At 49.1% G+C, this 25,084-nt stretch overlaps 1 protein-coding gene across 22 annotated transcripts in view; it reads left to right on the top strand.

Moving 5' to 3' along the window:
* Positions 1-24,575, top strand: part of NLRC3 (NLR family CARD domain containing 3) — a 39,325-nt gene extending 14,750 nt beyond the window's left edge. Inside the window, exons 2-20 of one of the 22 annotated variants that reach the window (XM_064295482.1) lie at positions 2,883-3,044; positions 3,287-3,488; positions 3,582-4,546; positions 4,781-5,331; positions 5,916-6,002; positions 8,813-8,896; positions 9,580-9,663; positions 14,427-14,510; positions 15,949-16,032; positions 16,708-16,791; positions 17,458-17,541; positions 18,022-18,105; positions 18,673-18,756; positions 19,124-19,207; positions 21,507-21,590; positions 21,968-22,051; positions 22,754-22,811; positions 23,270-23,353; positions 23,612-24,575. In XM_064295482.1, coding sequence (XP_064151552.1) covers positions 3,311-3,488; positions 3,582-4,546; positions 4,781-5,331; positions 5,916-6,002; positions 8,813-8,896; positions 9,580-9,663; positions 14,427-14,510; positions 15,949-16,032; positions 16,708-16,791; positions 17,458-17,541; positions 18,022-18,105; positions 18,673-18,756; positions 19,124-19,207; positions 21,507-21,590; positions 21,968-22,051; positions 22,754-22,811; positions 23,270-23,353; positions 23,612-23,746 — 2,982 coding nt within the window. In that variant the 5' untranslated portion in view covers positions 2,883-3,044; positions 3,287-3,310 and the 3' untranslated portion in view covers positions 23,747-24,575. Of the gene's footprint in view, positions 1-2,631; positions 2,730-2,882; positions 3,045-3,286; positions 3,489-3,581; positions 5,332-5,915; positions 6,003-8,812; positions 8,897-9,579; positions 9,664-14,426; positions 14,511-15,948; positions 16,033-16,707; positions 16,792-17,457; positions 17,542-18,021; positions 18,106-18,672; positions 18,757-19,123; positions 19,208-21,506; positions 21,591-21,967; positions 22,052-22,597; positions 23,190-23,269; positions 23,354-23,583 lie in introns of those variants that run through there. The other 21 variants (XM_064295470.1, XM_064295475.1, XM_064295469.1 and 18 more) reach the window with 21 other exon arrangements.
* Positions 24,576-25,084: the final 509 nt, after the last annotated feature.

Here is a 25,084-nt window from a genome sequence, read left to right as displayed (position 1 = left end):
GAAGAACTAGATGGTGCTTGGCTATAACGATGACTGCCCTGACAGGGAACACAACAGAGAACCCCTGAGGGAGCAGGAGAGCGGTGGGATGCAGAACCGAAATTCTTGTAAAAAGACCAGGCTTAATGGTCTGACTGAGACTAGAAGGTCCCTAGAGGTCATGGTCCCCAGACCCTCTTTTAGCCCAAGACAGGGACCATTCCCAAAGCCAGCTCTTCAGACAGGGGTTGGACTGGACTATGGGATAGAAAATGATACTGGTGAAGCGTGAGCTTCTTCGATCAAATAGACGCAAGAGACTATGTGGGCATCTCCTGTCTGTAGGGGAGATCAGAGGGCAGAGGGGGTCAAAACCTGGCTGAATGGACACGAAAAGAGAGAGTGGAGAGAAGGAGTGTGCTCTCTCATTAGGGGGAAAGCAATCCGGAGTATATAGCAAGGTGTATATAAATTTTTGTATGAGACTGACTTGATTTGTAAACTTTCACTTAAAGCACAATAAAAAATAAAAAAAAAAACTATGAGAACTAATACAGCACTTAATAAGTCGATGAGCTAGGCGATTCATATACTAAGATTCATAGTTTTCTTTTATACCAACAATATTCATAATAATAACAAAAACTATTTAAAAATAAAACCAAAGCCATTCCCGTCGAGTCGATTCTGACTCATTGGGACCCTACAGGACAGAGTAGAACTGCCCTATAGGGTTTCCAATGAGTAGTTGGTGGCCAACCTCTTGGTTAGCAGCCTTAGCTCCTAACTACTGCACCACCAAGGCTCCTATTAAAAATATCTAGACACAGATAATAGGCAAGATCTAGATGAGAAAAAATACAAAGCTTTACTAAAGGACCTAGAAGAAGAATGTATGCCTTTGAGTTATGCTGTTGGTAAAGAATATTGAAAACATCATGACTGCCAGAGAATGAACAAATCTGTCTTGGAAGAAGTACAGCCAGAACGTTCCTTAGAAGGGAGGATGGCAAGACTTTGTCTCATGTACTTTGGACATGTTATCAGGAGAGGCCAGTCCCTGAAGAACATCATGCTTGGTAAAATAGAGGGTCAGTGAAAAAGAGGAAGACCCTCAATAAGATGGATTGACACAGTGGCTCCAACAGTGGGCTCAAACATAGCTACAATTGTGAGGATGGTGCAGGACTGGGCAGTGTTTCATTCTGCTGTACACAGGGTCACTAAGAGTCAGAACCAACTCAACAGCACCTAACTACAACAACAAAGGACCTAAAAGAAGGCTTCAATACTACCCACATTATCTCATATATATGTAATGCAACTTCAATCAAAATCCCATCTGCTTTTTCCTGGGTTTTGACATTTCAAAGAATAAATGAGAACTGCCAATAGGATTGGGTGTGTGTGAATCATAAAGTTATTTTTATTGTTTTATTTTTGGTGGCAATATACACAACCAAACATCCATTCACAATTTCTACATGAAAAGTTCAATGATGTTGGTTACATACTGTCTTAGTTATCTACTGCTGCTATAACAGAAATACCACAAGTGGATGGCTTTAACAAAGAGAAGTTTATTCTCTCACAGTCCCGTAGGCTAGAAGTCCAAATTTAGGGTACTGGCTCCAGGGGAAGGCTTTCTCTCTCTTTTGGCTCCAGAGGGAGGTCCTTGTCATCAGTCTTCCCTTGGCAGAGTAGCCTCTCAGGCGCAGGGACCCCGGGTCCAAAGGATGCACTCTGCTCCCAGTACTGCTTTCTTGGTGGTATGAGGTCCCCATGTCTCTTTGCTCGATTCTATCTTTTATGTTGCAAAAGAGATTTGCTTAAGACACCATCTAATCTTGTAGATCTCATCAACATAACTGCTGCTAATCCATCTCACTAACATCATAGTGATAGGATTTACAACGCACAGGGAAATCACATCAGATGACAAAATGGTGGACAATCATACAATACTGGGAATCATGACCTAGCCATGCTGACAAATATTTTTGGGGGACACAATTCAATCCATGACACATACTTAACAGTGTGTCACCATTCTCTCTATCTCAGTATTGTTTCTGCCAAAAAGTTTTTTTTTTATTTATTTTATCTTTTGTTGTTGTTGTTGAGAACATACACAGCAGAACACACAGCAATTCAACCGCTTCTACATGTACAATCCAGTGACATTAATTCTTCAAGTTGTGGAACCATTCTCACCGTCCTTTTCCAAATTGTTCCTCCCCCATTAACATGAACTCTGCTAATAGGATTTTGAAAGAGCAGCGCAATTGTGGGTTTTTAGTGCAATTGGTTCTACTGGGTTTGAACAGGGGAGGTCAGGGGTGAGCCTGGGGAACCTAGGGTGGGGAGTGGACCAGGGAAAGCAGGTGAGGGGCTGTTTGGCATCAGTGTAGGGGAATATGAAAGAAGGTGGGACGTATTTTATTTTGGTCTTTAGAACGGGAGAGACTGCCCTGGCCCCTTTCTGTCCTTATGAACCTCAGCTCAGGACCCTGCATTCATGAAGAAGGAGAGATGCTGGGGGGCAGGCGGCCTTGGGATGCCAGGCAGCTCCACTCCCCCAAGAAGGGGCATTGGGCCATCGGCAGGCGTGGTCATGACCCTGTTGGGCCCCACATCGTGTTTTCTCTCTAGAACTATGGGCAAGGGATGGCCAGCCCCGGCCCCCTGAGCCCCCAGCCCCGCTGGAGGGGCAGCTCCTGTGGCTAGATGTCCTGCCTGCTGCATGCCAGGTGAGGAAGGGAGGAGGAGGACAGGGCTTAGAATGAAACCGATGGAAGTCCTGGGAGAGGAGGTGGCTGTACGCAGGTGGGCTCACGGACTTCACCTCTCAGCATAATGCCATCCCCTCTCCTAGCAGAAATAAGGGAGTCCTCTGCTTCCAGGAAACTCTAGGACAACTGGATGAGGAAGTCACCACACAGGCGCTTGAGAACCAGCTCCCCTGCCCTCTGACTCCTCTACCAACCTCATCACCATTTCCAGGCTACCGATGAGGACACCGTAGCTCAGAGAGCCTCAGCAGCCTGCCTGGTGTCACACGGCAGGTAAGTGGCTGAGCCCCAGCTGGTTCTTAGCCACGTGGCCCCTGTACCTCGGAGCTCCTGGGATGGGACTGTTCTTACCACCCGGGAAGGAACAGTCCTTCCTAGACAGGTGGGGGTATTTCTTGGAGGCCAGACCAGGGGGCAGCCTCAGGCTGGACGGAGGAAGGTGGGCTCCCTGGCACACCCCTAGAGGCCCTGGACGGGGGCAGAGCAGGTGGCAGGGCTGGGTCTTCTGTCCACAGCTCCTGGCGGAGGCCCCAGACTGCATGCAGAAGCAGGAGGTTTGGGCGTGGGGAGAGGCCGGCGCAGGACGCGGCAGTGGCTCCCCGGCTGAGCAGCTGAAAACCCTAATGGACCTGCTGGCGCGGAAGGGCAGTCAAGGGACTCAGGCCCCGCAGGCCTCCGACAGGATGCTGGAACCCCCTCTGGAGCCCCCCAGCAGTGGTGAGATGGGCTTGGGTGGAGAGAAGGGCCTCTACCTGGGCTCTCTCCCCATCCCCATCACCTCCAAAGTCCCTAACCCCATCTGTCCCGCAGATTACAGGATCCGCCGGCACCAGGAGGTTCTGCTGAGCCGGCTGGGAGGTGGCCTGGAGCTGGGGGGCCCCCCGCCCAGGCTAGCCAGCCTCCTGCTGGTGGAAGGCCTGACGGACCTGCAGCTGCGGGAACATGACTTCACGCAGGTGGAGGCCACGCGTGGGGCCAGGCGCACTGCCAGGACTATCACCCTGGGAGGGCTCTTCCTGCCTCTCTCCCGCGTTTCTGTCCCACCCCGCGTCTCCATCACAGTCGGGGTGGCAGGCGTGGGCAAGACCACACTGGTGAGGCACTTCGTCTGCCTCTGGGCCCGGGGGCAGCTCGCCAAGGACTTTTCGCTGGTGTTGCCACTGACCTTCCGGGAGCTCAACACCCATGAGAAGGTGTCGGCTGACAGGCTTATCTGCTCTGCCTTCCCGCATGTGGGGGAGCCGAGCCTGGCAGCAGGAGCCCCAGCCAGGGTCCTCCTGATTCTGGATGGTCTGGACGAATGTAAGACACCTCTGGACTTCTCCAACACTGTGGCCTGCACAGACCCCAAGAAGGAGATCCAGGTGGACAACCTCATCACCAACATCATCCGGGGAAATCTCTTTCCAGAAGTTTCCGTCTGGGTTACCTCCCGCCCCAGCACAGCTGGCCAGATCCCGGGGGGCCTGGTGGATCGCATAACAGAGATCCGGGGCTTTAACCAGGAGGAGGTCAAGGCGTGTTTGGAGCGGATGTTCGCAGAAGACCGGAGCCTCACAGGCTGGGTCCTGGCCCAGGTGCATGCCGACAGGGCTCTCTACCTGATGTGCACCATCCCCGCCTTCTGCCGGCTTGCAGGGTTGGCGCTGGGCCACATGTACCGCCACAGGCGAGGGACCTTGGACACTGAGCTCTCACCCCCGAGGACCCTGAGCGAGATCTACTCCTGGTATTTCAGGATGGCGCTCGGTAGGGAGGGGCAGGACAAGAGCAAGGTGAGCCCACACATCGAGCAGGTGGCCCACGGGGGCCGTAGGATGGCAGGGACTCTGGGCCGGCTGGCCTTCCACGGGCTGGTCAGGAAGAAGTATGTGTTTTACGAGCAGGACCTGAAGGCCTTCGGGGTGGACGTGGCCCTGCTGCAGAGTGCCCTGTGCGGCTGCTTCCTGCAGCAGGAGGAGACACTGGGCTCCTCTGCCGTCTACTGTTTCTCTCACCTGTCCCTGCAGGAGTTTGTGGCTGCTGCATACTACTATGGTGCATCCAAGAGGGCCATCTTTGACCTCTTCACAGACAGTGGCGTGTCCTGGCCCCGGCTCGGCTTCCTCACCCACTTCCGGAGCGCAGTGCAGAGGGCCATGCAGGCTGAGGATGGCAGGCTGGACGTGTTCCTGCGCTTCCTCTCGGGCCTTCTGTCCCCCAGGGTCAACGCCCTGCTGATGGGCTCCTTGCTAGCCCCGGGCGAGCACCAGGGCTACCGGGCACAGGCGGCCAGAATCCTGCAGGGCTGCCTGGCCCCCGAGGTGGCTGTCAGTGCCCGGGCTGTCAACGTCCTGCGCTGCCTGCATGAGCTGCAGCACACGGAGCTGGCCCGCAGCATGGAGGAGGCCATGGAGTGCGGGGGCCTGGCCATTCTGACCAGTCCTCCACACCGTGCTGCCTTGGCCTACCTGCTGCAGGTGTCGGACACCTGCGCCCAGGAGGCTAACCTGTCCCTGTGCCTCGACCAGGTCGTCCTCCAGAGCCTGCTGCCCCAGCTGCTCTACTGCCAGAGCCTCAGGTGGGCACAGAGGGGAGGCACACAGGGCACATGGGCAGAGAAGAGAGAAGGGCCTGCAACAGTTTCTCCTTCCATACCCTGGACCACCCCAGTGCTCCCGAGGCTGTGCCCCCTGATTCCACCCATTCTACCTGCAGCCCACCCTCCATCCACTGCTAACAGCCTCAGCAAAGGGGGAGGGGAAGATGTAGGGCAAAGGTCCTGAGACCAGAGAGCAGCTACACATCCTCAGAAGGAGGAGAGCAAGCACAGTGCCAGAGAGGTGCAAGTAGCATACAGGGTTGTTGGGATGACAGCTCATAGAAGACACATCCTTGGGCAGGAACCTCAGAGCTCACAGCCTCTGAGCCTTTCAGTTCTCCTTCCATAGGAAAACTCGGAGCATTGGGGGTGTGCTGGGCACGGATCTCTGAGTCACAAGGATGTGATGGAGTGGCGAGAGAGGAAAAGGTTCCCCAATCAGATGTCTGTAGACCTGGGATTAATGCACCCTCTCCTGTCCACACGCCAGTCCCTTTGCCAGTGGCCTCCTACTACCCTGCCCATGAGTAGTGGTACCACTCACTGTCACTGTTATTGGGCAGGCTGGACACCAACCAGTTCCAGGACCCCGTGATGGAGTTGCTGGGCAGTGTGCTGAGCGGGAAGGACTGTCGCATTCAGAAGATCAGGTAACCCTGACAATGGAGCCCCACCCACGGAGCCCACCTGTCTTGAGGGGCCCATGACTCCCTCACCCTTCCTGTTCAACTGTCCAGTGACGCTTTCAAGGAGAGGGGTCTTTGATGCATGTGGCACAGGATGCACTATACTTGGTTCTGCCCATTCTAGAGGGTTCCAGAGCCTCAGGTAGCTCATCTGTAAGAGGGAAATGATATGATGAGGGTCGGACACTATCGTGGACATGAAAGCATTTCTCAAGAGCTATTCATGCTGACATGGTGCCAGATCCAATTTTCTCTAAGCTCCTCTCAAAATTTGACCTCAAACAGTATTCTGGACATCTAGTACATTTAATTCATTCTGTTATACATAAGGTCACTATGAGTTGAAGCCAACTCGATAGCAACTAACAACAACAATTTTGTAATTAGATGAATCTTATATATTGACTGAAGACTAGATCTACATGCTTATGAAATCCCTCCTATAATAACATTTCTGAATCTGAGTAACAGCCTGGCTGTAGCTGAAGCAATGTGATGATATGAGGATGGGTTTTGGAAAACTAGGGAGACGAGTTTGGAGGATAGGACCCAGAGAGCAATTTTTCATCCTCAGAACCTTCCAGGTTCTGAATAATCTTTCTCTGAAGAAACAAAATTTAGAACCAGTTAGGAACAAAAACAAACCACTGAGTGTAGTGGTTAGGACAGTAGGCTCTGTATGCTGCTGCGTGATCTTGAATAAGACACCTCTGTACCTAAAGAGGGTAAAAATGGGGACCTACCTGTAAGTTCGGTAGGTCCTCAAGACCACCCTCAGGTTCAACGATTCACTAAAAGGACTCTCAGAACTCGGAAAAGTCGTTATATTCTTGGTTATGGTTTATTACAACAAAATGATAAAAATTCAAATCAGCAAAGGCAAAAAGTGGAGTCCAGGAGAGACCAGGCAGGAGCTTCCAGGTGTCCTCTCACAGTGGAGTCATATGGATAGTGCTTAATTCTCCCATAAACAATGTGTGACAACATACACGGAGTATTGCCAAATAGGAAGCTCACCCAATCCTTGGTGTCCAGAGTTTTTATTGTGGGTCAGTCATATAGACATGAGGGACCACCCACACGCCTGACCTTAGTCTCCAGTTACTCCAGAGGTCAAGCTAATAACACATAACCCAAGGTTCCACCATAAATCACACTGTTAGCATAAACTATCTGGTGCAGCCCAAGGCCCTCAAAGAAACAAATACACTTATCAGAAAGGATATTCCAGGGGTTTAGAGGTTACCTTCCAGGATCCAGGGGCAAGGGTCAGAGCAGACCTTTCTTTGAGCAAGGTTAATCCTTTCCTACGATTGCTGTGAGGCATGAATGAGTTAATTCAAGTACAGTGCTTATGACAAGGCAGGCACCAAGGAGGCATCATGGAGGAAATAGCTGTCATTAGCGGTATCACCTTTGTCTTGTTAGCAAGAGACATGAACGTAACCTCTCTGAAAGAAAAATAATAATGACTTCACTTTTTTTTTTTTTTTTACTTCGTGGGAGTCTCCAACATTTTTAGCACATGATAACACAGCCAACTTTGTTTTTCTTAAAGGAGGCTAGACAATGCTCAGAAATTATTCTGAACTAAGCCAAAAAGTTCTATGGCCACATTCCCTTCTTCACCACTTTGTAGTTGGTTCTCAATGCCATACCTGTGTTTGAAACGTCCAAGCTATCTTTCAGAAAACTCACATGGCTCATAAAATACTATTTATAAAACATTATCAAAGTCCTGGGGTGGTGGGGGCCAGGGGCTCTCTAAAATCTGACACATTTATATAGAAGGTAGCCTGGATAAATGGTCTTCACACTTTTAAAAAAGAATAGCACCGTTTTAAAAAGAGACATCAGGCAGAACTCCAATATGTAAAACAGATAAAAGGGGAACTATGAGGATTGAAAGGAGAGGGGGTGGGGGCCCAGAGCCCAGCCCATGTGGTTTGCTCATCAGACTCTTGTTGGCTCCTGAAGCTTTCCTGAGGATCCCTGGAGCCCTTGGAACAAAAATTACAAAGCAGTGGCCTGGGGATCTAATTGAAAAACTGTATCCCATGGGGCGGCCCCAATTGTAAATGCCTAAGAAACTGTAAAAAGCCTCAATGGCTACCATTTCTGAAATTGGGTACATGAAGCAAGATGAAGTTGATCCACCAGCATATTCCTGAAATCGCCCTTTCAAGGCAGATATAGATGTATTTTTTTTACTTTAGGGCTAATTTTGTAACAACTCTACCATTTGCTTTTCTGTCACAAGAGAAAGGCTAGAATCAGTAGTGTGCTGGAACCAGTTTCTACCAGTTCCTTAGGGCTGATGGTTATATTTTCAGGAATTTTTGCAAGCTGGTCGTTAAACTGTTGGTGCTTGAAATTGGTCGTGGTGGGAGTATTTACACCATGGAAATTGGCAAACGCTACAATCAGGTTTTTTTTTCGGAGAGCCAATTTATCAGCATACCAGTGGCTGAGATTTACATGATGGGGTTCTGTAATTGCCCTCTTTGCTTTGCTATGTGTATAGAAGTTGTTGTGCTAGATTCTGGCCAAATTTTCCCTGGTATCCTTTGCCAAAGCGAGGGTCTATCCACTCAGGATCAGGGGCATTCCCGTGCCTGGCCATCCTGTTCCAATGGGCCACTGCATCTCCACCTGTATCCAGGCCCTGATGATGTTGGGGAGGCTGAGGGGTTCAAATCACAGGTACGGCATGAAGAAAGCGGTGATGGGATGTATGGACCTGAATAACCACTCCTTTCCCTTTTCTTGGGCAGCTTGGCTGAGAACCAGATTAGCAACAAAGGGGCCAAAGCTCTGGCCAGGTCCCTCCTGGTCAACAGAAGTCTGACCGCTCTGGAGTAAGTAGGATGTCAAAGGCCTAAGTCTCGCCATTGGAACAGGGAGAGCTTGTGTGACATCTTGTACAGGCTCCTCCCCCTCCTGTGAAATGACTGGTCTTATCCAACTTTCCCTGCTTCCCCAGATTCAGCCCATGGGTAACCTCTGGGCATGGTACCCATATTTCATTGAGAGCAGGTTCTAAGGTCTCTTGGCCCCTGATAGCCCCCTTACTCGTGTAGGAGTAGGAAACAGGGAGGCCTGACCCTAAACCACACTTTACTCTGGGTGGGTTAGAAGGACAGCTGAGCAGGCAAAGCCATAGCCACCCCTAGCTGCTGCCTAAGTGTCATCCCCCAGGACTGTGGAGCCTGATCCAGTGAAGCTCTGAATTCATTCATTCAGGACCCATTTCCAACCCTGGATTTGGGTTTATCATTCTCCTCATTTTATCCAAACCTACTTCTATCAAGTCCTGTTTTTTTGTTTTGTTTTGTTTCCCCATCACATGGGACTATCTTGGGAAACTTCTTCCTTGTTTGACTGTATAAGGATCTCTGCACTGATTCCTTCAAACATGAAATCCTAAACCCTGACTCATTCTTTTGGATGATCATAGATTTAAAGGTCAGTGTAACTTCTGTTCATCCTTCCCTCCCTAGGAGTCAAATGAAAGAGGATAATTCTTTCTTCCTTCCACCAGCCTCCGAGGTAACTCCATTGGGCCTCAAGGGGCCAAGGCCTTGGCAGATGCTCTGAAGATTAACCGGACTCTGGCTTCTCTGAGGTACATATTACCTGTCCCCCATCCCTGCTGCCCCTGGGAGAGGGCCTATAAAACTCTCTCCTCAGGTGCCATCTATGGAATGGGAAGCAATTCGAAATGGGAAGCAATTCGAAATGGGAAGCAATTCGAAATGGCAAACCTGGGCCCCAATCCCACTGGATTCTTCGGGATCTTTTATCCTAAGCAAGTTTCCATGATCCAGCTCTTCCCGAGTCACTGTGCTTGTGTTTATGGCCTGAGAAGGGGGCAGAGGAAAAACAGGGGTTGTGGGGCTCATAGAGATGGGGAAGGGCAAAATAATGTTAGAAAAACCTCTTGTTTTCTATTGAACGGGAAATTCCCAAGGCCATAGTGTCAGAATTTTCCCATGAAGTGTTTTCTAGCACACTGAAAAGCCCATATTCCAGAAGGTTCCTATGGTTTGGTGTGGTTATCTGTGTCCCTTTTAGGTGCCTGTGGTTGTATACATCCTTAGGTGGGTCAAAGTTGAGTATGGTATTATGTTTTTCTTTTTTGAGGTGAAATTCATACAGCATAAAATTAATCATTTTAAAGTGTACAATTCAGTGGCATTTAGCACATTAATAATGTTGTGCAACCACCACTTCTATCTAATTTCAAAACATTTCGCCTCTCCCAAAGAAGACCCCATACCCATAAGCAGTCATTCCCCATTACACCCCAGAGCCCCTGCAAACCACAAATCTGCTATACGTCTTTATCAATTTACCTATTCTAGGTATTTTATGTAAATGGAATCATACAATATGTGGCCTTTGCGTCTGGCTTCTTTCATTTAGCATCGTGTTTACAAGGTTCACCTACTTTGTAGCATGTACCAGAACTCCATTCCTTTTTATGACTGAATGATATTCCATAGTATGGACATACCACAATTTGTTTATCCATTCATCCACTGATGGACATTTGAATTATTTCCACTTTTTGGCTATTGTGAATAGTGTTGCTATGAACATTTGTGTATGAGTTTTTGTGTAAGTATATATATTCTCATTTCTCTTGGGTATTTACCTAGGAGTGGAATTGCTGGGTCAAATAAGAATTCTATGTTTAACTTGCTGAGGAACTGCCACACCGTCTTCCACAGGAGCTACAGCATTTTACATTCCATCAACAATGATGAGGGTTATAATTTCTTCACACTCTCACTCACACCTGTTGTTGTTGTTATTGCTAGGTGCTGTTGAGTCTGTTCCGACTCATAGTGACCCCATGCACAACAGAACAGAACACTGCCCGGTCCTGCACCATCCTCACAATCGTTATGCTTGAGCTCATTGTTGCAGCCACTGTGTCAATCCACCTTGTTCAGGGTCTTCCTCTTTTCCACTGACCCTGTACTCTGCCAAGCATGATGTCCTTCTCCAGGGACTGATCCCTCCTGACATGTCCAAAGTATGTAAGATGCAGTCTTGCCATCCTTGCTTCTAAGGAGCATCCTGGTTGTATTTCTTCCAAGACAGATTTGTTTGTTCTTTTGGCTGTCCATGGTATATTCAATATTCTTCGCCAACACCACAATTCAAAGGCGTCAATTCTTCTTCGGTCTTTCTTATTCATTGTCTAGCTTTCACATGCATATGGTGTGATTGAAAATACCATAGCTTGGGTCAGGTGTACCTTGGTCTTCAAGGTGACATCTTTGCTTTTCAACACTTTAAAGAGGTCCTTTGCAGCAGATTTACCCAATGCAATGTGTCTTTTGATTTCTTGATTGCTGCTTCCATGGCTGTTAATTGTGGATCTAAGTAAAATGAAATCCTTGACAACTTCAATCTTCTCTCCATTTATCATGATGTTGCTCATTGGTCCAGTTGTGAGGATTTTGTTTTCTTTATGTTGAGGTGCAATCCATACTGAAGGCTGTGGTCTTTGATCTTCATTAGTAAGTGCTTCAAGTCTTCTTCACTTTCAGCAACCAAGGTGGTATCTCATCTGCATAATGCAGGTTGTTAATGAGTCTTCCTCCAATCCTGATGCCCCATTCTTCTTCGTATAGTCCAGCTTCTTGGGTTATTTGCTTAGTATACAGATTGAATAAGTATGGTGAAAGGATACAACCCTGACGTACACCTTTCCTGACTTTAAACCAATCAGTATCCCCTTGTTCTGTCTGAACAACTGCCTTTTGATCTATGTAAAGGTTCCTAATGAGCACAATTAAGTGTGCTAGAATTCCCATTCTTCGTAATGTTTATCCATAATTTGTTATGATCCACACAGTCGAATGCTTTTGCCTAGTCAATAAAACACAGGTAAACATCCTTCTGGTATTCTCTACTTTCAGCCAGGATCCATCTGACATCACCAATGATATCCCTGGATCCACATCCTCTTCTAAAACCAGCCTGAATTTCTGGCAGTTCCCTGTCGATATACTGCTGCAGCCATTTTTGAATGGTCTTCAGCAAAATTTTGCTTGCGTGTGATATTAATGATATTGTTTGATAATTTCTGCATTTGGTTCAATCACCTTTCTTGGGAATAGGCATAAATATGGATCTCTTCCAGTCAGCTGGCCAGGAAGCTGTCTTCCATATTTCTTGGCATAGACGAGTGAGCACCTCCAGTGCTGCATCCGTTTGTTGGAGCATCTCAATTGATAATCCACCAATTCCTGCATTCTTGTTTTTCGCTAATGCCTTCAGAGCAGCTTGGACTTCTTCCTTCAGTACCATCGGTTCCTGATCATATGCTACCTCTTGAAATGGTTGAACATTGACTAATTCTTTTTGGTATAATGACTCTGTCTATTCCTTCCATCTTTTGATACTTCCTGCATTGTTTAGTATTTTCCCCACAGAATCCTTCACTATTTCAATTTGAGGCTTGAGTTTTTTCTTCAGTTCTTTCAACTTAAGAAAAGCCGAGTGTGTTCTTCCCTTTTGGTTTTCTATCTCCAGCTCTTTGCACATATCATTATAATACTTTGTCTTCTCAAGCCGCCCTTTGAAATCTTCTGTTCAGTTCTTTTACTTCATCATTTCTTCCTTTTGTTTTAGCTGCTCCACGTTTGTGAGCAAATTTCAGAGTCTCCTCTGACATCTACCTTGGTCTTTTCTTTCTTTCCCGTCCTTCCAATGACCTCTTGCTTTCTTCATGGATGATGTCCTTGATGTCACTCCACAACTTGTCTGGTCTTCAGTCACTAGTGTTCAATGCATCAAATCTATTCTTGAGATGGTCTTCTGAATTCAGGTGGGATATACTCAAGATCATATTTTGGCTCTTGTGGACTTGCTCTGATTTTCTTCAGTTTCAGCTTGAACTTGCATATGTGCAATTGATGGTCTGTTCCACAGTCGGCCCCTGGCTTTGTTCTGACTGATGATATTGAGCTTTTCCATCGTCTCTTTCCACAAATGTAGTCAATGTGACTCCTGTGTGTTCCATCTGGCGACGTCCACGTGTATAGTTGCCGTTTATGTTGGTGAAAGAAGGTATTTGCAATGAAGAAGTCATTGGTCTTGCAAAATTCTATCATTTGATCTCCGGCATTGTTTCTATCACCAAGGCCATATTTTCCAACTACCAATCCTTCTTCTTCGTTTCCAACTTTTGCATTCCAATCACCAGTAATTATCAATGCATCCTGATTGCATGTTTGATCAATTTAAGACTGTAGCTGCTGATAAAAATCTTCTGTTTCTTCATCTTTGGCTTTAATGGTTGGTGCGGAAATTTGAATAATAGTAGTATTAGCTGGTCTTCCTTGTGGGCGTATGGATATTATCCTATCACTGATAGCATTTTACTTCAGATCTTGAAATGTTCTTTTTGACAATGAATGCAACACCATTCCTCTTCAGGGTGCCATTCCCAGCATAGTAGACTATATGATTGTCCGATTCAAAATGGCCAATACCAGTCCATTTCAGTTCACTAATGCCTAGGATATCAATGTTTATGCATTCCATTTCATTTTTGATGATTTCCAATTTTCCTAGATTCATACTTCATACATTCCAGGTTCCAATTATTAATGGATGTTTGCAGCTGTTTCTCTTTATTTTGAGTCATGCCACATCAGCAAACGAAGGTTCCGAAAGCTTGGCTCCATCCATGTCATTAAGGTCCGCTCTATTTTGAGGAGGCAGCTCTTCCCCAGTCGTCTTTTGAGTGTCTTCCAATCTTCTAGCACTATATCAGATAATGTTCTGCTGCTATTCATAAGGTTTTCACTAGCTAATGGTTTTCACAAGTAGAATGTCGGGTCCTTCTTCCTAGTCTGTCTTAGTCTGGATGCTCTGCTGAAACTCCTCCATGGGTGACCCTGCTGGTATCTGAATACCGGTGGCATAGCTTCCAGCATCACAGCAATACGCAAGCCCCACAGTACAACAAACTGACAGACACATGGGGGCACTCATACTTAGGGACTATCATTTTTAGTTGTAATCAGAACTATTGGTGACTTTGTTACTGTTATCCAGATACCATGGGCACACTTCCAGTCAGCAGGCAAGTATTTATAGAGCCAGAGAGAAACCTAAGCAGTGGCCTCTGGGAGAGGTAAGGCAAGGGCCAATTGTTCCTGTTCTTGTTCCTCTTCCTGCGCAGTGGACAGCAAGGGCATGCCGTGGTCAGAACTACTTTCCTACCAAGACCAGTTGCTTCCCCCTTGGGCCTCAGTGACTCTGAGACATCTTCCAGGGCAGGTATCCCCACTGCATGGGAGCTCAGGCCATTGCTGGGTGCCCTCTTGTGCTCTGTGATGATGTTTCTCTTCCTTACTTTGATAGCCTCCAGAGCAACGCGATCAAGGACGATGGTGCTGGGTCCATAGCTGAGGCCTTAGCCTCCAACCGGACCCTCTGCATGCTGTGGTGAGTTGATATGCTGCCACTAGAACCCTACTCTTTCCTCTCTTCCCCTTCTCCAAGGGTCTCTCTGTTTTCTGCAAGGAAGAACGGATGGGGCAAGGTCCTGAGGCTTCCTGACCTGTCCACATGGCCCCTGGAAAACCTGATGCCCAGCTCTGTTCCAGAGAACAGGTGTTGGGGAAATCATTAAAAATAAAATCTCTGCCCACTCAGAAAATCCTGTTCATAAATGTAGCAAAGAGTAAAATAGTTTTATTACTGAATAAACCTTAAACCAGACTGTGACATGTATCCTAGGCAATTAGTTAATGAGACTGCAAGACAGGAGGCAAGCTCACCCTTCTACATAGCCAGGCAGATTCAACACACTACATACGTGTTCTCAAGAGAAACCATTAGTCTCAACTCAGGCGATCTGGCCGCACTATTTGTCACACATAGTTCATTCTAAATTCAACACCTGGTAAATGGGGTGGCCACCTGTGCTGGTTAATTGCCTTTATCTACAGGAAACCCAAAACCCCTCACATCTCTATGGCAAGCAGGTAGTTACAACGTGGAGCCAATGTCAAGGCAGGGAGGCAGGGATACTGGAACACTATCTCCTTTGATGTTTACATTTCAAAGAGGAAGCTCCAAGGCCATTCTTGGGTTGTGAAATTGGCAAGAGACTCATTTAGCTTTTGAAAATCTTTACAAACATCTCAAAGGGACAGAGAAAGGATTTACAAGTTTTCTCAAAGAAATGTTCAAAGAAAAGGGAGGAGGGAACAGGTCACTTTTTCTTTGGGCCCCAGGAAAGTTCCATTTTTTAGATTGTTGTTTACCCTTCACAGGAGAGGTCCTACCCTGCCTGTCCTCTCAGGGTGAGGACAGAAGCCAAAGGGCCAGGATTTCTCACCAGCCATGTAGGATTCTCTTGTCACATCTCCTTCTGCCAGGTTTAATATAAAAGGAAGTGACTTTTTCAGAAGAGGAATCTATACAGAGGGTCTGCCCTCTGGCCTTTCCTAGCAAGGTTTCTAGGGAGAGTTCCAGTTTTGGGAGGCAGGCGGTAGACTGCTGACTGTTTGGCAGCTGGTCAAAGTGATAGGCAGCAGGACTTGCACATGGCAGTCCCACTTGGGAGGTGGTGGGTATTCACAGTATCGACCAGTCATTGCTTTCTACCCCTTAGAAGGGAAGGCCTGGCTGCCCTTGCCTCTTAACTCTCCCACATAATAATGTCATTGCCAACACTCTGGCAATGATTCACAGACCTTTCCTGGAGAACCCCTCCACCCCATGCTGTGATAAAGGAAGTTGTCTCTAGTCTCTAAAGGAAGTAATCTCTAGTCTAGACTAGGTGGTCTAGTTGAACTCTAACGTTGACCCCAGATTGTCCTAGGCCTGGGAATGGCGGTGGGCAGCTTTACTGAGGGATCCCTCTCCTCTTCCACAGCTTGCAGAAGAACACCATTGGGCCTGTGGGAGCCCAGCGGATGGCAGATGCCCTGAAGCAGAACAGAAGTCTGAAGGAGCTCATGTGAGAAATGCAGAATGGCCAAATTTTTATACTGGGTGCCTACACAATACCTGGACACCCTGGTGGTGTAGTGATTAAGAGCTACAGCTGCTAACCAAAAGGTCGGCAGTTTGAATCCACCTAGGCGCTCCTTGAAAACCTATGGGGCAGTTCTACTTTGTCCTATGGGGTCGCTATGAGTTGGAATCGACTCAACAGCAATGAGTTTTGCACAATCCCCAGCCCACCATAAATATTTGTGAGCATAAGGAGGGAGGGAGGGAGGGAGGGAGGGGTGGATGGGTGGGTGCAGGATGACAGGCTCTGGCATCCAAAGAACCTAGGCCAGGAAAATGGAGACCTAGATATCCAGGACTGGGTGAACTCCTACCTTCTCAGGTTCACATTCTACTGCCTTCCCACATAGCAGAAGAAGATAACCACATTCACATAAAGAACCACAAATACCTCTCACTGCCAGGGAGTCAAGGACTTTCCACTTTGATTTCTTACAGGAGGCAGGTGGTCACTTGCAGAGGCTTCCAGTCAACAGGTTTCAGGCAGAGCAATGCACCTGGCATCCTTGAGACAACAGAGACAGCCCTCCTTGAGAGAGCTTCCTGGACCCTGACCTCTAGGCCAGGACCAGCCTGGCTACTCCAGGAAGCTGGCTCACTCATTTCCCATCTCTTGCAGATTCTCCAGTAACAGCATTAGTGACAGAGGTGCCAAGGCCTTGGCTGAGGCCCTGAAGGTGAATCAGGGCCTAGAGAGCCTGGAGTGAGTCTGCCTGACACCCTCCAGGGATACTGTGGACAGAGGGTGACTCCCCTGGGGTCTCCATCTAGCAGATGTGGGGGTGGGGGGGGGAACTGCTGGTCAGGGCCATTTCCCTGGCAGAACTGAACCAATCAACAAGCCCTGGGCATACCCTGATCTCTCTCCTTCCACACCCACCCACCTACCCACCCTGCCAGCTCCATTTCCCCTGGACAGTAGGGGTTTGGTTGGTTCTGGAATTTTCAGAGTGACAAGAAGCACCCAGTGCCCTTGAAAAGCTGGTGCAGATGACTACAGACTGATTGGCTGCATTGGCTTGGGGTAGGGTGGGGGAACTTGGCACTGCCCCCACACTGGGGCTCTGCCTTGTCACTTGCTCTGGGGGTTGTAAACACAACACCCCTCAGAGGCTCTTTGGAGCCACCCACGTCAAGTTTAGAAGAGTCTAGGCTTCAGGCCTGTGGTGCTAAACCCACCTGCCTGACCTATCCTCTCTAGGATGGGAGAGGAAAGGTGAGACGAGAGGAGAGATGTGGGGTAGAACCTACCCCCAGGGTCCCTCCCTCCCTGTTGAACCCAGCACTGTGGCCCAGGCTGAACCGCGTGACTCCCTGGGTCCCCCGGACAGCCTCTGCTATGCCAAGTGAGCCCGCCCTCTGTCTGCAGCCTGCAGAGCAGTTCCATCAGCGACACGGGGGCGGCTGCCCTGACAGGGGCCCTCTGCACCAACCAGGCCCTCCTCAGCCTCAAGTGAGTCCTCTCCAACCAGTCCAGTCCTACCACTGTCCAACCAGTATCTCTTTGACTCTGGGAGTCTGAAGAGACTTTGGAACTTGGGAGGGCAGGCCAATGCTGGGGGGTCCACACGTACCCCTGCGGGGGTCTGTTATGCTCAAGGGCAGGTTTCGCTCAGGATCCTGGCTCATTCTCAGCTCCCTTCCTAGATACAGGTCCTTTAGGCCCCCACACAGGCTCACCTGCCTCTTGCCCCTCACACCTGGAGATGTTGTCATCTTATCCTCTCCCCCTGCACTCTCCTCCTCCTGGCTAGGAATCTGAGCCCTTCTTGTTGGAACAGCCTCCTTAACACCTTACCTCAGGTCACTCAGGAGGCCCAGGTACCCCCTGTGGTTGCTCTTGAGCTTTCAGAAGCCTAAACCTCTGGCTTGTCTCCTGGCCTAGGCCTCCATCTGCCAGGTCAGAAGCTCAGGGTCTTCTCTCTTTCTTCAGCCTCCGAGAAAACTCCATCAGTCCAGAGGGAGCCCAGGCTCTCGCCCGTGCCCTCTGTACCAACAGCACCCTGAAGAACCTGGAGTATGTGGCAGGGCGGGGGTGGGGGATGGGGGGAGTGGGAGAGCATGAGGGATTGAGGAGGTGGCATGTCTGTGTTGCCTGAGGGTTATTTATGCCAGTGGTTTCCCCCACCCAGAATCTGGGGGCTCATGGGCATGGTACCATGACGTGACCACACCCTCCTCACTTGGTCCTGACCCAGGTCCTCTCACCTCTGCCCTCCAAGTTGCAAATCGCAAATCACAGTCTGCCAGCCTCATCCCTGTGGTAACTAACAGGCAGCAGAGGGGTCAGCAGTGTTAGACCCCCAGGTGGACCACCCGATGGGAATCTTGGCTCTGCCAACTCCTGGCTGTGACCCTGGCAGTCACTACACCTTGCCAAGCCTGGTGACACCTGCCTCATGGGGTTGTCAGGATTCAGCAAAATAAGCCCTGTCACATGCCTTGCACAACGTCTGGCACATAAAAGTTCTACCAGTGACGGGGGCATGGACATGGTCCTGGGACAGGTAGGCAGAGCGGTGTGGGTTCACCGGTGACCAAGGCCAGTGGGTCTCAGGGTCTGTTCCCATTCCCTTCCTCCTAGCCTGACGGCCAACCTCCTCCACGACCGGGGTGCCCAGGCCATCGCAGGGGCAGTGAGAGAAAACCGCGCACTCACCTCCCTTCAGTGAGTCTGCCTGTGGCTCCGCCTTCCCCACCAGGGCCCCAGGCCACACCTAAACCAGCTGAGGCAGTAGACTCAGTATCAGGGGCCTGTCCTAACCCCACATCCTGCTTCCTGGGGCTGACCTACAGGCAGGCACAGCAATGCTTCTTGCAGGGCTCTCCCCAGAGAGTCCATGGGGACCCTCTGCAGACTAACCCTGAGAATGGCAGGAATTCTGTCTACCTCAGTGGCCAGGACCCCGTCCTTCAGGAACCACCGTGCCCGGCTGTCAGACCCCTCTGAGAAGCACTCTCTTTCTGGGAGCTTCCAGGGCCTCTCTGGTCAGCTCCCAGGCTGCATGCTCAAGAGTGTCTCTGTGTCTGCCCAGCCTGCAGTGGAACTTCCTCCAGGCCAGTGCGGCCGAGGCCCTGGGACACGCACTACAGCTCAACAGGAGCCTGGTCAGCTTAGAGTAAGTGGGGCCTCCACAGAGGCTGCAGGGTGGGGCGGGGAGCAAGAAACCCAGGCCCACCAGGTATGGGCACCACAGCAGGAACTTTTCAGTCCTGCTTTTTATTTTTAATGTAACAGCTTTGAGATATAACTCACTCGTTTAAAGTGTACAATTCAGTGCCTTCTCATGTGTTGAGTCATGTGACCATCATTGGACAATTTTAGAACATTTTCATCTCCCCAAAAAGCAGTCCTGAATGCCTTGGTAGTCACTCCCCACCCCACTCCCCTTAGCCCCTGGCAACCACTCAGCTACTTTCTATGGCTGTGCATTTGCCGAGTCTAAGTATATTATATGTGGAATCATATTATCTGTCCTCTTCTCTGGCTTCTTAGAATAATGTTTTCAAGGTTCATCCACATTGTAGCATGTATCAGAACTTCATTTCTTTTTATAGCTGAATAGTATCCCATTGTCTATGGACAGGCCACATTTTATCTGTTGATAGACATTTGAGGTATTTGGAAATAGTGCTACTAGGAATATGTGCATGCATGTTTTCATGTAGACCTGTGTTTTGGATATGGACCTGGGAGAGGAGTCCTGGGTCATGTGGTGACTGCGTGTTGAACATTTTTTTTTTTTTTTTTTGTATGTTTAACCAGATGAGCCTCATTTACTTTTGACCCTGACCATTCCTTCTTCCTCAGCTTTCATAGTCTCTCCTCTTTGGCCATTCCTCCACGTTCTTTTATTATTAGACTTTTAAATACTCAGGGTTCTGTCCTAGGCCATCTTCCCTTGAAGGCTTTTCCATGGCACTCCTTCCCTCCCAGGGCTCCAGTTACTTTCAAAGGCCCAAGACACCCACATCCACATGCCAGACCTCTCCTACACCTCTACCTGGGTGTCTCACAGGCACCCCGGGCTGTCCCCACGATCTCTCCACAAGCCCGCCTCTTTCCTGGTTCCCTAGCCCGTGACTGGAACCAGCCAAGCGATGGTGAAAACTCGGGACATTGCCTCCTCGCTCGGCCCCACTCCCTTGCTTCCAGTTCACCTCCACATCCTGAGGTTTCTCCCTCCCAATGATGCTCCCATCCATCCATACCATCCAGGCCACCATCATCGTTCACCTGCAGGACTATGCTAACCTCCTAAACTAGTTTTCTCCTGTCCACATCCAGTCCCTTTTCAAACTGCTGGCTAGAAAGCTTTCTAAACGTGGCTCTGACCCCTCCTGGCTGAGAGCCCGCCATGGCTGCCCAGGGTCTGAGGGGTGAAGCCTGGCCCCTCAGTGTGGCCCCGGAGTCAAAGGGTCTGCTGCTCTTGCTCCTCCCTGGTCTCATCTCTCACCACGCCCCCGACAACTCTGCCCCAGGGATTGAGACTCAACTTCTCTGGATTCCTTACATGTGCCAGGCCCTCTCTTTCATCTCTCATCCTTCAGGTTTTGGTTTAGACCTGTTTCTTCTGGGCAGCCCTGTGTGACCACACTGGGGCAGGTGACTCCACAGGGCCCCTGAAGCCTGCACCTGGCCTGTTGTTACTCCTTGGTTAATCCTGCCTCCCCACCTGAATCCCAAGAGGGCAGAAGTGGAACTGTTGGTTTGCACAACACAGCACATACCAAACCAAACCTGCTGCCACTCACTCGATTCCAACTGACAGCTACCCTACAGGATGGAGTCGAACTGTCCCATAGGGTTTCCAAGAAGTGCCTGGAGGATTTGAAATGTCGACCTTTTGGTTAGCACCTAAGCTCTTAACCACTCCACCACCAGGCTCCCTTAGCACATAACACCCCCTCAAACACTGTTAAAATAATTCATGCAAACGGCTTCCTTAACTGCTCCAGGGCCTGCTGCTCTCCCCAAGTCTGGAGGAAAAAAAGATGGAACAACCAGAGCAGCAACAATGCCTCAGGGATTGAGGGCTTTGGTTGAATTTTCTGGTTGCCAGTGAAAAACACCCTTTTTGGTCCAAATTCTTGTTGAAAATATTTCTACAGTGTGTCCTCTTCTTGTCTCTGACGGTTGGACCCCTTTGCATGTTAGTCATGATGAGCCTATGGGGCTGCAATGGCACCACGGGTGGGGTAATTATCCCCCAGGGCAACCCCTGGGAAAAAATGAAAATGGACACCACAGCTCTCATCAACTAAATCATCAATGAGATGCTTATGAAGACCCCTGGAAGTCAATGTCTATGTGTGTGTGGGGTCTGAATTCAATCTGGAAGGCCCAAGTGCTGCAGGTCCTGGTAGAGTCTGGCCGATGCCCCACATGGCCCCCAAGAGTTCACTGCCCACATTCAGTTTACAGGAGAATGCCATCGGGGACGAAGGAGCTTCTGCAGTGGCCAGGGCGCTGAAGGCAAACACGGCCCTCACTGCTCTCTAGTAAGTCCAGGGTATGCACAGCAGTCCACGAAGCTGGTCCTCTCCACCCTCCCATGCTAAACATCAACTTTGTGTGCCAGCAAGGAAGGTGTGTTTGATTTTCCTAATTTTAACAACTGGGAAATCGACCATTTGGAGAGTAAGAGCTAAAGATCCAGTGAGTGTTCTCCCCAAAACTTTCCAGGAGGCTGCCTCTACCGCTTATACCCTTAGCAACCAGGTCCCTGTCCTAGGCATCAAACAACTCTGGGAGTTGCAGAAGTCTTTGGACCAACAGTTTTCAGCGCTATCTCGCCAGTTTCAGTTACTGGGCTGGGGGAAGGTATGAGGCTGGAAAGGCCCAACCAGTCCTACACTGACTCAACCTCCTCCAACAGCCTCCAGGTGGCCTCCATCGGTGCCCCAGGGGCCCAGGCGCTGGGGGAGGCCCTGGCTGTGAACAGAACCTTGGAGGTTCTTGAGTAAGTATTCTAGTCTTTGGCTCCATCCCTTGCCCTAAGAAACAAAGCTACTGAATTCAAACTGAACAGACGTGAAAGAAAAAAAAAAAAAATGCCAGTGTGCATGGAAGCCCAGCACATTGCAATGATCTTCATTTAGATCAAACATGGCCCAGCTTCCCAACTCCCATGCCATACCTTTTCCCCCAGAGTTCATCCTCTCTCTACACTCCTGTTCTCCTGTCTGGGTTGGCTTTGCCCAAGCTGAACATGCTCAAGGCCCTGTTCAGGGGCTCCTAGGGTGGCCACTGATCCTGATCTGTGAGAAGATCAAACTCCTGGGGGGTGGCAGCGTCAGGCTCTGTGAGGCACTCCAACATGTCCAGGTCATCCCCGCTCTTGTGGAATCCTGAGATGCTGAGTGCACTGGGGATCCGGTGGACGGAGCAATGCCTCTCTTGTGTCAGCCCACTTTTTCTTTGGAGTGAAAAAGGAGGATGAGAGCGCCAATAAATCGCCCACGTTGGAGCAGCCTCACCTCTTCCTTATATGTCTTGTTCCCTCAAGCTAGGCTCAGTCCTGTTGCTGGGGAAGTGAGGACGGAGCAGCCCTCCTCTGGTGGTTGCTGCAGTCCATGTTTCCTCCATCAAGTCACTCGTACAAACGTGAGGAGATAGCACCACCTGCCACCATGCCTTAGAGGTTTCCCGTTTTTCCTGACAGTTTACGAGGAAACGCCATCGGGGTGGCTGGGGCCAAAGCCCTGGCCAATGCTCTGAAGGTAAACTCCAGTCTCCGGAGACTCAAGTAAGTGGCTGTCCCAGAGCAGCCAACTTCCTCCCTGTTGGATCTCCCCCCACGAAGAAATGCTGTTCACTTCCTCTGTCATGGCTTCCTTCCTAATATACAGGACTCAGACCTTCCTGATTATTACAGTCAGTACGCCACTGCAGATGAGTCTGCTCATTCTGCTTAGCATAAGTCAGAGCTAAGTAGCGTCTCCATTTACGGTCTTCCACCGTCTGTGGCATCTAGACAGGGCAACCTGGCTACTTGTAGACACCAGTCTCAAGAGCTAAATGACACCTAGCTGTTGCTATGCCTTCTAGGGACAAATCAACCAGAGAACCACTTGTCCTTTCTCTACTGCCCCCACAAGGTAATTCGGCATTGCTTCCTCAGATGTTTTCTTTTGTTCTGAGTGGCTCACTGTGCTCCTTCCATCTTTTCTCTGTTTAGTCTTCAAGAGAATTCTCTGGGGATGGATGGGGCGGTATGCATCGCCACTGCACTATCTGGAAACCATGGGCTCCAGCACATCAAGTGAGTGGGGCTCAGCAACGTCTGCCCTTCCTGGCCACTGCCGCTCACCCTTAGGTCAGGCCCTGCCTTTGGCCCAATTCTGGGAGCCAGCTGACCTCCAACTCCCTCAGCAGCTCGGGAGTGAAACTAGTGTAAAAGGGGCCCGTCCCAAGCCTTGTCTATGGGAGGGTTCCTGGAAGCATAGAGGCTTTGCAGAGAACTCTGCGTTATCAAATCCCTTCCCCCTCCAGCCAGGCTTTCAAGCCCCTTCTCTTCTAGTCTCCAGGGAAATCACATAGGGGAATCTGGCACCAGGATGATCTCAGAGGCTGTCAGGACAAATGCTCCCACGTGCACTGTCGAAATGTGAGCAGAAGCCGTTCTTGGTGGACCAGGCAGAAGGACAGGCAGTGACTCTGCTGGATGTTTTTGAACAGAAAACTTTTTGGGAGTGCCTTCCTGCAATCTGGGAAGGTTGCTGACCCAGCATGAGACCTGGTCCCTTGCAAGGAGGAAGGAAAGGTGCTACCAGAAGAGGCCACAGGCATCTCTCCTGATCAAGGTCAGCACAGGCAGCCACTGGATTGTACTCCACACATGCACAGAGAAGGGAATGGGGTGCTACCGAAGGACCTGAAAGCACAGCAATGTAAAAGGGACAGGAATTACTGTTGTTCCAAAATGTGTCCTTAAAAATGAGTAGTCAGTGCCCTGACAGGGAACACAACAGAGAACTCCTGAGGCAGCAGGAGAGCAGTGGGATGCAGACCCCAAATTCTCATAAAAAGACCAGACTTAATGGTCTGAGACTGGAAGGACCCTGGTGGTCATGGCCCCCAGAATCTCTGTTGGCCCAGGACAGGAACCATTCCTGAAGCCAACTCTTTAGACATGGATTGGACTGGACAATGGGTTGGAGAGGGATGCTGGTGAGGAGTGAGCTTCTTGGATCAGGTGGACACTTGAGACTATGCTGCCATCTCCTGCCTGGAAGGGAGATGAGAGGGTAAGGGGGTTAGAAGCTGGCAAAATGGACACAAAAAGAGAGAGTGGAGGGAGACAGTGGGCTGTCTCATTAGGTGGAGAGTAATTGAGAGTATGTAGCAAGGTGTATCTAAGTTTTTGTGTGAGAGACTGACTTGATTTGTAAACTTTTACTTAAAGAACAATTAAAATTATTTTAAAAAACTAAAAAAAAAAAAAAAATGAGTAGTCAGGCTGAGAATCATGAATGGAATGGAAAGCCTGCCAGGGATGATGATGCCACGGTCTCAAAGTATCTCCCCACGAAGGGGTATTTACAAAGAGAAAAAGGTACCTTAACAACAGAGAAATCTAGTAGACACTGCCTTAACCATGTGATCAGGGTCACTCATCAACATCAATAGTGCAACCCAACATGGTGCAACGAGAACATGTTGCTGATGCGGTGTTCTTGTCAAAAATGCTTACCTAAATCTCTAATCATGAGGGTAATCATCAAAAGCCAAGCCAAGGGACATTCTGAAAAGCACCTGGCCTGACCTCTTCAAATGTCAATGTTATGAGAAACAAAAAAGGTTGGGAGGCAGTTTTAGAGTAAAGGAGATTAAATAGACACAATCATTTAATGCAATGCAAAACCTTTGATCAGACCCCAGAAGAAGAAAAGGAAAAAAAAAAAAAAAAAAAAAAAAAACAGCCATAAAGTACATTATTTGGAAACTGAGGATTTTTGTTTTTGAAAGATATTTTTGCTGGGTACAGAATTCT

Source organism: Loxodonta africana, chromosome 12 (genome assembly GCF_030014295.1).
Source record: "Loxodonta africana isolate mLoxAfr1 chromosome 12, mLoxAfr1.hap2, whole genome shotgun sequence".
Lineage (NCBI taxonomy): Eukaryota > Metazoa > Chordata > Mammalia > Proboscidea > Elephantidae > Loxodonta > Loxodonta africana.
The sequence above is the reverse complement of the archived record's forward strand: the minus strand, read 5'-3'. Positions and strand labels throughout refer to the sequence as shown.